Raw genomic sequence first — 13870 nt, 5'->3', positions numbered from 1 at the left:
AAACTTTATGGAATAAAATGCACATCAAGAAAATAGCAGCAAAAAAATCATTTAATTTGTGTTCTCCTTAGGTTTTTATTGCTTAACCTATGCTTGTACCAAAAAGAAAAGAACTAAGAAGTCCAGTTTCATTATAGTCATATTCATGCAATCCCAGCAGAGGCATGAATAAAATGAATAAAGAGGCCACAAATGAAATACCTGTGTTCCCTGGGAGTAACTGCTCAGTCAAAATGTTCCAAAGGCAGTTTGCCAAATGAAAAGACATACTGGGAGTCCAAAAGCTTAAACCAACATTTTACTACAATTATTGGCTTTTCTCCACACTTCTCCTATCCTTCTACCTAAGTTATAGTTGAATTACTACATCTAAATTAGACATTAGTTTCTCTGTGCATTACAAAATACTGTGACTGAGGAGAAAAAGAGAAAGGCTTGCAAAATACATGCCCTACATATTTAGTCTGGGAACAGCATGAGGCCAGGCTCCAACAATTACCTTCTTGGTTGAACCTGGCCAAACCACTCAACCTACCTGCATTCAGCTTCCATATCTGTAAAGTGATTGTAAAGATAATACCTGATTAACTAGAATATAAGTGGTTTTTCATATATTTATTAGCATTGGATTCCCCTTATGCAAACTGTTCATAATTTTGCCTATTATTCTATTAGCTTGTTTTATTGATTTATAGAGGTTCTTAACATATTCTAGATACTTAAGTCTCCATCAGATAAATGCCAATTTTTCCATGGAAAGGGACTCTTCATTGAATTGTCCATTATTTGCTCAGTTCTTTATTATGTCATTTCTTTTCTTCATTAATATGTAGGAAAGCTAAGTGGATGCTAATCATTTTTCTTTTAATGGGTTACTTGCTTTTGCCAACCTGTGCCTTGACTTTGCATTTTGTAAGTAAATGTTTTATATCTGATCACACACTTAATGATCTAAATATAATAACTGTAATAGTAATCACACAGTACCTGGCCTAACTACGTCATAGGACTGTTGTATCATTTAAATGATATATTTTGCAAACTATAACTTATATACTATGATTTTTAAAAAAAACCTCTCACAGAAAAGTCACCCACAGATTGCTGGCAAGACGGCCGAATAGGAACAGCTCCAGTTTGCAGCTCCCAGTGAGATCGACACAGAAGAAGGCGGATTTCTGCATTTCCATCTGAGGTACCTGGTTCATCTGACTGAGACTGGTTGGACAGTGGGGCCGCCCACGGAGGGCGAGCTGAAGCAGGGTGGAATGTCGCCTCACCCGGGAAGCACAGGAGTTGAGGAATTCTCTCCCATACTCAAGAGAAGCTGTGAGGGACTGTGCCGTGCCATGAGGAACAGTGCACTCCGGACCAGATACTGAACTTTTCCCACGGTCTTCGCAACCCACAGACCAGGAGATTCCCTCCAGTGCCTACACCACCAGGGTCCTGGGTTTCAAGCACAAAACTGGGCGGCCATTTGGGCAGACACGGAGCTAGCTGCAGTTTTTTCCAAACCCCAGTGATGCTTGGAACACCAGCAAGACAGAACTGTTCACTCCCTGGAAAGGGGTGCTGAAGACAGGGAGCCAAGTGGTCTGGCTCAGTGGGTCCCACCCCGACGGAGCACAGGAAATTTAAGATCCACTGGTTTGAAATTCTCGGTGCCAGCAGAGCAGCAGTCTGAGATTAACCTGGGACACTTGAGCTTGGTGGGGAGAGGGGTGTCCGCCATTGCTGAGGCTTGAGTAGGAGGTTTTACCCTCACAGAGTAAATAAAGCCACCACGAAGTTCCAAATGGGTGGAGTGCACCACGGCTCAGCAAGGCCACTGTGGCCAGACTGCCTCTCTAGATTCCTCCTCTCTGGGCAGGGCATCTCTGAAAAAAAGGCAGCAGCCCCAGTCAGGGGCTTACAGATGAAACCCCCATCTCCCTGGAACAGAGCACATATGGGAAGGGGCAGCTGTGGGCACAGCTTTGGCAGACTTAAACATCCCCGCCTGACGGTTCTGAAGAGAGCAGCAGATCTCCCAGCACAGCGTTTGAGCTCTGCTAAGGGTCAGACTGCCTCCTCAAGTGGATTCCTGACCCCTGTGCCTCCTGACTGGGAGACACCTCCCAGTAGGGGCCAACAGACACCTCATACAGGAGGGCTCTGGCTGGCATCTGGCTGGTGCCCCTCTGGTATGAAGCCTCCAGAGGAAGGAACAGGCAGCAATCTTCGCTGTTCTGTAGGCTCTGCTGGTGACACCCAGGCAATCAGGGTCTGGACTAGCCCTCCAGCAAACTCCAGCAGACCTAGAGCAGAGGGTCCTGACTGTTAGAAGGAAAACTAACACACAGAAATAGTATCGACATCAACAAAAAGGATGTCCACTCAGAGACCCTATCCAAAGGTCACCGACTTCAAAGACGAAAGGGAGATAAATCCACAAAGATGGGGAGAAACCAGTGCAAAACAGCTGAAAATTCCAAAAACCAGAGTACCTCCTCTCCTAAGGATCACAACTCCTCAGGAGCAAGGGACAAAACTGGACGGAGAATGAGTTTGACAAGTTGACAAAAGCAGGCTTCAGAAGGTCGGTAACAACAAACTTCTCCAAGTTAAAGGAGCATGTTGTAACCCATCGCAAGGAAGCTAAAAACCTTGAAAAAAGGTTAGACAAATGGCTAACTAAAAGAACCAGTGTAGAGAAGAGCTTCAATGAACAGACAGAGCTGAAAATCACAGTACGAGAACTTTGTGAAGCATACACAAGTTTCAACAGCTGATTCGATCTAGCGGAACAAAGGGTATCATTGAAGATCAAATTAATGAAATAAAGCAAGAAGACAAGATTAGAGAAAAAAGAGTGAAAAGAAATGAACAAAGCCTCCAAGAAATATGGGACCATGTGAAAAGACCAAATCTACGTTTGATTGGTGTAGCTGAAAGTGACGGGGAGAATGGAACCAACTGAGAAAACACTCTTCAGGATATTATCCAGAAGAACTTCCCCAACCTAGCAAGGCAGGCCAACATTCAAATTCAGGAAATACAGAGAGCACCACAAAGATACTCCTCAAGAAGAGTAACCCCAAGACACATAATCGTCAGATTCACCAAGGTTGAAATGAAATAAAAAATACTATCAGCAGCCAGAGACAAAGGCTGAGTTACCCACAAAGGGAAGCCCATCAGGCTAACAGCAGATCTCTGCAAAACCCATAAGCCAGAAAATAGTTGGGGCCAATATTCAATGTTCTTAAAGAAAAGAATTTTCAACCCAGAATTTCATATCTAGCCAAAGTAAGTTTCATAAACGAAGGAGAAATAAAATCCCTTACAGACAAGCAAATGCTGAGAGATTTTGTCACCACCAGGCCTGCCTTACAAGAGCTCCAGAAGGAAGCACTAAACATGGAAAGGAATAACCAGTACCAACCACTGCAAAAACATACCAAATTAACAATATTAACCTTAAATGTAAACAGGCTAAATGCCCCAATTAAAAGACACAGTCTGGCAAATTGGATAAAAAGTCAAGACCCAGCGAGCAGTGTGCTGTATTCAGGAAACCCATCTCATGTGCAAAGACACACACAGGCTCAAAATAAAAGGATGGAGGAATATCTACCAAGCAAATGGAAAGCAGAAAAAAAGCAGGGGTTGCAATCCCAGTCTCAGATAAAACAGACTTTAAACCAACAAAGATCAAACGAGACAAAGAAGGCCATTACATAATGGTAAAGGGATCAATTCAACAAGAAGAGCTAACTATCCTAAATATATACGGACCCAATACAGGAGCACTCAGATTCACAAAGCAAGTTCTTACAAAGAGACTTAGACTCCCACACAGTAATAGTGGGAGACTTTAATACTCCACTATAAATAATTAGATCAACGAAACAGAAAATTAACAAGGATATTCAGGACTTGAACTCAGCTCTGGAACAAGCAGACCTAACAGACCTCTACAGAACTCTCCACCCCAAATCAACAGAATATACATTCTTCTCAGCACCTCACAGCACTTATTCTAAAATTGACCACACAATTGGAAGTGAAACACTCCTCAGTAAACGCAAAAGAATGGAAATCATAACAAACAGTATCTCAGACCACAGTGCAATCAAATGAGAACTCAGGATTAAGAAACTCACTTAAAACTGCACAACTACATGGAAACTGAAAAACCTGCTCCTGAATAACTACTGCGTAAATAACAAAATTAAGGCAGAAAAAATTCTTTGAAACCAATGAGAACAAAGACACAATGTACCAGAATCTCTGGGACACATTTAAAGCAGAGTTTGGAGGGAAATTTATAGCACTAAATGCCCGCAAGAGAAAGCAGGAAAGATCAAAAATTGACAGTCTAACATCACAATTAAAAGAACTAGAGAAGCAAGAGCAAGCAAATTCAAAAGCTAGCAGAAGACAAGAAACAACTAAGATCCGAACAGAACTGAAGGAGATAAAGGCACAAAAAACCCTTCAAAAAAAATCAATGAATCCAGGAGCTGGTTTTTTGAAAAGATTAACAAAATAGATAGACCGCTAGCCAGGCTAATAAAGAAGAAAAGAGAGAAGAATCAAATATATGCAATAAAAAATCATAAAGGGGATATCACCACTGATCCCACAGAAATACAAACTACCATCAGAGAATACTATAAACACCTCTATGCAAATAAACTAGAATATCTAGAAGAAATGGATCAATTCCTGGACACATACACTCTCCTAAGTCTAAATCAAAAAGAAGTTGAGTCCCTGAAGAGACTAATAACCAGTTGTGAATTTGAGGCAGTAATAGCCTACCAACCAAAAAATGGCCAGGACCAGACGGATTCACAGCCAAATTCTACCAGAGGTACAAAGAGGAGCTGCTACCATTCCTTCTGAAACTATTCCAAACAATAGAAAAAGAGGGAATCCTCCCTAACTCATTATGAGGCCAGCATCATCCTGATACCAAAACCTAGCAGAGACACAACAAAAAAAGAAAATTTCAGGCCAATATCCCTGATGAACATCAGTATGAAAATCCTCAATAAAATACTGGCAAACCAAGTCCGGCAGCACATCAAAAAGCTTATTCACCATGATCAAGTGGCCTTCATACCTGGGATGCAACGCTGGTTCAACATACGCAAATCAATAAATGTAATCCATCACATAAACAGAACCAATGACAAAAACCACATGATTATCTCAATAGATGCAGAAAAGGCCTTCAATAAAATTAAACACCCCTTCATGTTAAAAACTCTCAAGAAACAAGGTACTGATGGAACATATCTCAAAATAACAAGAGCTATTTATGACAAACCCACAGCCAGTATCCTACTAAATGGGCAAAAACTGGAAGCATTCCCTTTGAAAATCGGCACAAGACAAGGATGCCCTCTCTCACCACTCCTATTCAACATGGTGTTGGAAGTTCTGGCCAGGGCAATCAGGCAAGAGAAAGAAATAAAGGGTATTCAATTAGTAAAAGAGGAAGTACAAATTGTCTCTGTTTGCAGATGACATGACTGTATATTTACAAAACCCCACTGTCGCAGCCCAAGATCTCCTTAAGCTGATAAGCAACTTCAGCAAAGTCTCAGGATACAAAATCAATGTGCAAAAATCACAAGCATTTCTGTACACCAATAACAGACAAACAGCGAGCCAAATCATGAGTGAACTCCCATTCACAATTGCTACAAAGAGAATAAAATACTTAGGAATACAACTTAAAAAGGATGTGAAGGACCTCTTTGAGGAGAACTACAAACCACTGCTCAAGGAAATAAGAGAGGACACAAACAAATGGAAAAACATTCCATGCTCATGGATAGGAAGAATCAATATTGTGAAAATGGTCATACTGCCCCAAGTCATTTACAGATTCAATGCCATCCCCATCAAGCTACCATTGACTTTCTTCACAGAATTGGAAAAAAAATTACTTTAAATTTCATATGGAACCAAAAAAGAGCCTGCATAGCCAAGACAATCCTAAGCAAAAAGAACAAAGCTGGAGGCATCACACTACCTGACTTCAAACTATACTACAAGGCTACACTAACCAAAACAGCATGGTACTGATACCAAAATAAGATATATAGAGAAATGGAACAACAGAAGGCTCAGAAATAACACCACACATCTACAACCATCTGACCTTTCACAAATCTGACCACAACAAGCAATGGGGAAAGGATTCCCTATTTAATAAATGGTGCTGGGAAAACTGACTAGCCGTATGCAGAAAATTGAAACTGGATGCCTTCCTTACACCTTATACAAAAATTAACAAGGTGGATTAAAGACTTAAACATAAGACCTAAAACCATAAAAACCCTAGAAGAAAACCTGGGCAATACCATTCAGGACATAGGCATGGGTAAAGACTTCATGTCTAAAACATAAAAATCAAAGGCAACAAAAGCCAAAATTGATAAATGGGATCTAATTAAACTAAAGAGCTTCTGCACAGCAAAAGAAACTTTCATCATAGTGAACAGGCAACCTACAGAATGGGAGAAAATTTTTGCAATCTATTCATCTGACAAAGGGCTAATAACCAGAATCTACAAAGAACTTAAACAAATGTACAAGAGAAAAAAAAAAAAACCACCCCATCAAAAAGTGGGTGAAGGATATGAGCAGACACTTCTCAAAAGACATTTATGCAGCCAAAAGACCCATGAAAAAATGCTCATCATCACTGGTCATCAGAGAAATGCAAATCAAAACCACAATGAGATACCAACTCGTGCCAGTTAGAATGGTGATCATTAACAACTCAGAAAACAACAGATGCTGGAGCAGATCTGGAGAAATAGGAACGCTTTTACATTGTTGGTGGGAGTGTAAATTAGTTCAACCATTGTGGAAGACAGTGTGGTGATTCCTCAAGGATCTGGAGCCAAAAATACCATTTGACCCTGCAATCCCATTACTGGGTATATACCCAAAGAATTATAAATCATTTCACCATAAAGACACATGCACATATATGTTTACTGCAGCACTATTCACAGTAGCAAAGACTTGGAACCAACCCAAATGTCCATCAGTGATAGACTGGATAAAGAAAATGTGGCACACATACACCATGGAATACTATGCAGCCATAACATAGGATGGATTCAGGTCTTCTAACACAAGAACAGAAAACCAAACACCTCATGTTCTCACTCATAAGTGGGAATTGAACAGTGAGAACATATGGACACGGGAGGGGAACACCACACACCGGGGCCTGTCGGGGTGAGGGGCTAGGGGAGGGATAGCATTAGAAGAAATACCTAATGTAGATGATGGGTTGATGGGTACAGCAAACCACTAGGGCACAGGTATACCTATGTAACAAAACTACACGTTCTGCACATGTACCCCAGAACATAAAGTATGATTTTAAAAAAATAGTCTCCCACAACTCTACCTCAAAATAGGACTTGTGAAAAACGATTTGTTTAAAAGCAATCAGAATTCTCATTTAATTAATAATAACCTGAAAGTTCTTAGGAATCACTTCCAACCTTATTTTATGGTACCCCAATGGGAGAGCCATACTACCCAGGGATTCCCTACTGGAACTTCCTCTGTAAAAGTGTCAATTCTATTGGATTACACCCTCAATCTTACTGTTTCACAAAATGAGAGAGGAGCTTTAAGAGCCTATGTTAAATTTCCTGCTGAAAACGGCTATTACTTTCTAGGCGGACTTGCAGAGCACTTCACAAATAGACTCTTAGGACTTACAGTTTATTATTAAGAATAAGACAAAATTCTTGCTTTTTATTATAGTATATTTCATCAGTCCCATAATTTTATATGTATTTAGTAACATTTTGTGCAGTTCTCTACATAATTTATATCTTCCTCATTTATACAATTCCCTTTAATAATGTGATCCAGATTAATAGAGTCCTAAAGACTAGACTGCAATGACTGAAAAGGATTTCGCTACATAATTTGAAGAAAGTCAAATTTTTACACTTGCTCTTAAAGATAATTTAAGTCACAAAATGGGCAGTGCAGAGTGTGGTAAGCAGAATTATGGTTGCCCAAAGACATCCATGTCCTAATCCCTAGAACCTGTGATTGGTCACATTGCAAAGGAGACTGCAGATGTGATTAAGGTTAAGGACCTTGAGATGGGAAGAGTAGCCAGAATTATCCAGGTGGAATCAATCTAATCACATGAGTCCTTAAAAAGAGGAAGGAAGCACAGAAGAGTGAGTCAGAGAGAGGCAACGTGAGAAGAATGTGACCCATCGTTGCTGGTTTTGAAGATGGAGGAAGGAGACCATGAACCAAGGAATATGGTGGCCTCTAGGAGCCGGAAAGGCAAGGAAACAGGTTTTCCCCTAGAGCCTCCAAAAAGGAACACAGCCCTGCCAACACCTTGATTTTACAGCAATCAGATTTGTGTTAGACTTCTCACCTACAAAACTGTAAGATAATAAATGTATGTTGTTTAAGCCACTAAGTTTGCGTGCGTGGAAAATTAATACACAGAGGATACCTAGCTTGTTTTCAGCAAAACAAACTGGTTAGATGAGCATAGTCGAACCTGGCTCTGAGCTGAAATCACAACTACTTGTCAACTGTGTAAACTTTTATCAATTATTAACTTCCCTGTGCCTCAGTTTTCTCATCTGTAAAATGGGACTGACAATAAATTGTTATAAAATTGTTGTAAAGCACTTAAGACATGGCTTCACCATATACTAGGCACTAAACACATATTAACCTCTGCTATTATTGATTTTAATCAATAATATTTTTACCTTCCTTTTTGGTCATGCACAAAAAAAAAAAAAAAAAAAAAGAACAAGATCAAGTCTTCAGAATAGTCAAGGAAATGAACTCATCTAAAAAGAAAGGTCTGGCCGGGCGCAGTGGCTCATGACTATAATCCAAACACTTTGGGAGGCCACGTTGGGCGATCACCTGAGGTCAGGAGTTTGAGACCAACCCGGCTGACATAGTGAAACCCTGTCTCTACAGAAATTAGCAGGGCATGGTGATGCATGCCTGTAATCCCAGCTACTCAGGAGGCTGAGGCAGGAGAATCGCTTGAGCCCAGGAGGAGGAGGTTGCAGTGAGCCGAGATTGCACCACTGCACTCCAGCTTGGGCCACAAGAGTGAAACACCGTCTCAAATAAATAAATAAATAAATAAAAGAAAGGTTTATACACATCTCTACCAGCAGTCCCCATAATGCTCCTAGCCCCAGTCAACTACCAAGCAGTCCTTCAACAGTAATTCCTAATAATACCAAAGTCAGAGTGTCACCATGAACTCCACTAGGTGATGAACGCAAACTCCAGACGCTGACAGATAAAGTGCCTATCAAAAAGTAAGGCCTATCATAGTAAAAATAACAGATGTAGCAAAATTAGCTTCTACTGAAATTTGCCATAATTGGCATATATCAGCTTATTTTATATTTATACAACACTTATTTGCAAAGCCTGCCCTGTCATTTCTTCATAAATAATTAAATTTTTTATTTCACTTGGCCACTGACTTGGCAACATTTACATAAATTAATATAACCAGGCTAAGCAGTAAGATTCACATTATAAAAAAGTAAAGATGTAACAATTGGTAATTTCCATGAAAGGCAGAGATAAAATACAAATCAAAGGTACAAATACATTTTGTTTCATATTTCAACAGTCTACAACACCTCAGAGCAGTGTTAAAACTCAAAAGCAACATTACATCAGAAAGAGGGAGAAAACAAAACCTTTCTAGCTCCAAGAAGAGACTGGAGTACAATTTATTGTATTTATTGTAAAATAAAAATAAATGTTTGCAATTTTTTAAAATTTGGCTACTAATTAAACAAAGGAAAATTTATTATCAAATTCTATACTTCCCTGTAAGTTAAAGTAATAAACTTCAAGATTCCATGCCTAAATAACCCTAAAATAATTTTAAGTGGCATTTTAAAGGTAGCAAAATATGCTCCAACAATATATTAAGCTCTCAACAGAAATATTTCCAATTGGTTATACAAAATGTACTGACTGAATCCAAATTGTTTTTCTATTTTTTTCTACCTTTTCATTATTTCAAGCTCTACAGAACTAATAAGAACTATAAGAACTAATTTTTATCTGAAAAGACAATGATAATAAACACTACAATTTTGTTAAAATGCAATGAAGATTTTGGCTGCCACAAGAAGGCACCTGTGGGGCATCCCACAAAAGACATCCAGTCTTCTCCCCCAACCCAAAGTTATAAGAGCAGAGAAACTCTCTGCAGAGGTCCAGAAGGTCTCCAAGCCCAGTTGAGCTGAACCCTCTGCAAAAGCAAGTCTAAGACAATCCACAAGATTCCCCTAAATCTTTACCTTCAAAGTATACCCTCCTGCCCTCAACCCTAAACATAACCCCAAAATGGCTTTGTCTTGTTCAATAAGATATTGGGTGTCTTCAAAGAAAAAAAAATAATTTATGGATATTTCCTCAAAGTGTGTTACAGGTATGACTATGTATGCACACGTGGATGTGTGCACATTTAGGAGTGGAGACGGCATAGGACAGAGGTCACACACTCAAAAGCTCCCAGGACCAGACATTGAATGTAATACATGAGATAACTGAGTAAAAGCTACTAGGAGTAATAAATATTATAGCACAAAGGAAAGCATATGCTCTATCAAAAAGCATTCAAACTCAACTTTAGAAAAACAGTGCTGGTCGCCCAGGTGTGGTGGCTCACGCCTGTAACACCAGCACTTTGGGAGGCCAGGAGTTTGAGACCAGCCTGGCCAACATGGTGAAACCCTGTCCGTACTAAAAATACAAAAATTAGCTGGGCGTGGTGGCAGGCACCTGTTATCCCAGCTTCTTGTGAGGCCGAGGCAGGAGAATCCCTTGAACCCAGGAGATGGAGGTTGCAGAGAGCCAAAATTGTGCCACCGCACTCCAACCTGGCCAACAAAGCGAGATGAAAGAAAGGGGAGGGGAGAGGAGGGGACGGAGGAAGGGAGACGAAAGAGAGGGGAGACAAAAGAGAGGGGAGGGGAGGGGAGGGGAGGAGGGGAGGGGAGGGGGGAGGGAGGAAGGGAGGAAGGAAGGAAGGAAGGAGGGAGGGAGGGAGGGAGGGAGGGAGGGAAGGAAGGAAGGAAGGAAGGAAGGGCTGGTCCAATAAAACACAGATGCAGTTGGATTCAGCAGGCAGGCCAGGTTCAGCTGCCACTTTTCAACCCTGATAATGCAACAGACCAATGAATCACTGTACATCTTATTTGCTCTGAAGGGTGCAAAGGGCTCATCACAGGTTCCAGCGCACTTACCTCAGGCCCACCCAGCCCACCTTAGCCCCCAAAAAGCTCCTCCAGGTCTTTGCCTAGGAACTGAGGCATACTAAAAAGCTTAGTGGCTGAAGAATTAAATACTTACCACTTGAGCTTCCAGCAGTAGAATAATGAGAGGTATCAAGGAATTTTCGAGGAGTAGGGAGGTTTGTAACATCAATCAGAGGAACAGAAGCATCTTTCACAAGGGAGCTGAACGGGAAAAGAAGCACTAGTTACCACTTTCTCCAAAACCAACTGAAGTCCTCCCACTACATGCCCCACCCTTACCACTTTTGTTTTTGTCATGAGTCCTCTTTACACTAGAACTTCAAACATCTGGATCTCCCCAGTATATTTTCAATAAAGAGGTGACTGTCACAGACAGGGGTATAAAAATGTATTGTAAGAGTTCTAAAGACTTAAATTTTTATTTTGTCATTTCATTCAATGCTGTTTAAAAAATTAGCGTAGTGTATTCTGGATCACTGGATAACCACCTTGTAATAACACTATGCCAGGCAATTTCATTATCCTCCTTTGTATCTGTATTAAATATTAATTTATCAACAAAGAAAGATCAAATGACAACATGCCATGATACTGAATAAAGGTTTAACTAGTGTTTACGTATGTTTTTCAGGCTACAGTTTTTGACATATTCCAGAAGTTTACTACATTTAGTTTTCTTCAAAAGACACTCATAAATTTCATGACGTTGATAATCACAATTAAAATGATTTAAGGATCTCAAACAGGTTAATTCAGTATTTGATTACCCATTTCACCTTTCCTAAGAAGGCCAAGCTCCTCATCTTAATAATTAACTTTAAATAAACTAATAAATAAACTTCCTTCAAAATAAACACATTAATTTTAAATCACGAAAACTATAAAAATCAAAATTTCAAATTAATTTCCATCTCAAAGTACCTGTTAAGTGCAAGAATACAGGCAATGCCAAGCCAACTAAACTATATGCCCTGCTCTCAAGAAATGGAATCGTCTCGCCACACTATCTACAACAGAAGAGCCCCTCGGAGCCAAATCCAAGGGTAGCGAAGTCAAAGCCGTAATTCTCACTTTTTAGTACTGAAATACATCATCAGTAGCACTGGCTACGGAGAGCAGGCAAAGGAAGAGCAGGAAGAGACCACGCCCATAGGAAAGATTTCCTCAAATGGAAGGAAGGATTTGTGCAATTGGGAACAACATCTGCCCCCACCACAGCGATATATCCCCATCTCCCACCTACACTCCTTTTGGAACAAATGTGCTAGGTATGTGTGTATTTATAATCCAATAAAAAACAAACATGTTCTCTCAGAGAACTTTGAAAAATAAAGTTTGTTAGGTTCAAGTGATAATTTCGCACTGTGTTAAAGAGCGAAATTATCACTTAAGGTTTTATTCTTTTCATTGAGTGCAAATAATGTGGGAGCCACTGTCCTAGGCCTTGAGGATTGCTATGACAGTCATTAACTTCTCCCTTTTCACTTGTTACAAGGAACAAGGGAATCATTACTCAAACGATTCTTCAGCATCCATTATGTGCTTGGCACTGTGCTCAGTTCTGAGGATGCGAGTATGACTAAGATATGAACTAAAGCAAACAGCATTATTTCCAAATGAGCTAAACCAAACAGCATATTTCCAATTGTTAAAATCACCCACAGGCTAATGTGAAAAGTGAAGTATGAGATATTAAAGTAACAGAAAGCATTTACCAGGAATTGAACTGGCATCCTCCCAACAACTCTTTTCCACCAATATAAACCTGTAAGTTCCCAGCCTAAACTATCTTAAGAAAATCCAACAGTCCTCAAATCCAATAACTTTTCATAATGGTTTATCTATTTATAAAATAGGTAATCGATTTGTCCGTTCTTTCGTGTTTTATGACTTCTTTTGTCTTCTCTTTTTTTTCCACTTAATGACATCATCCTCTTTCACCTGCATTTTACTCACAATTAGAAAACACTTTACAGGTTCCCCTAGGCCCTGGATACAGATGCCCAAAGACACAGAGAGCTCTTTCCACCATCTTTCCATGCCACCGTAATGGTGTGCATAAATATCCTGTCTGCTGCTTTCAAGAGCATCGACAATGCCGAAAAGAGAGGCAAACACCTGGTTCTTACTAGACCTTGTTCCAAAGTCATTGTCTGGTGTCTTCATCAACTGTGACGACAAAGTATGGGTACATGGGCGAATTTGAAATCACTGATGATCACAGAGCTGGAAAAATTGTTGTGAACCTCACAGTGTGACCAAGTTGTTGTGAACAAGTGTGATCAGCCCCAGATTTGACGTTCAACTCAAAGATCTAGAAAAATCTAGAAAAATCACAGAATAATCTGCTCCCATACCACCAGTTTGGTTTCATTGTACTGATTTAGCTCACATCATGGACCAAGAAGAAGCAACACAAAAACACACAGGAGAGAAAATCCTGGGGTTCTTCATCTAGCGATGTAATACATATTTACAAATAAAATGCTTCAATGGACAAATGAATAAAGTAAAATAAATTTTTTTTTTTTTTTTTTTTTTTTTTTTTTTTTTTT

At 39.8% G+C, this 13870-nt stretch overlaps 1 protein-coding gene across 4 annotated transcripts in view; it reads right to left on the bottom strand.

Annotated features, from left to right (window-relative positions):
• Window positions 1-13870, bottom strand: part of EXOC4 (exocyst complex component 4) — an 845850-nt gene that overhangs the window by 759179 nt on the left and 72801 nt on the right. For all 4 annotated transcript variants that reach the window (XR_003118525.1, XM_025378967.1, XM_025378969.1 and 1 more), the window contains one exon: window positions 11410-11516. Coding sequence is in view for 3 of the 4 variants with exons in the window: in XM_025378967.1 (XP_025234752.1) it covers window positions 11410-11516 (107 nt within the window). In the remaining variant the exon portion in view is untranslated. The remainder of the gene's footprint in view (window positions 1-11409; window positions 11517-13870) is intronic.

Source organism: Theropithecus gelada, chromosome 3 (assembly GCF_003255815.1).
Source record: "Theropithecus gelada isolate Dixy chromosome 3, Tgel_1.0, whole genome shotgun sequence".
Lineage (NCBI taxonomy): Eukaryota > Metazoa > Chordata > Mammalia > Primates > Cercopithecidae > Theropithecus > Theropithecus gelada.
Note: the sequence above shows the minus strand (reverse complement) of the source record. Positions and strands in the feature narration are given on the sequence as shown.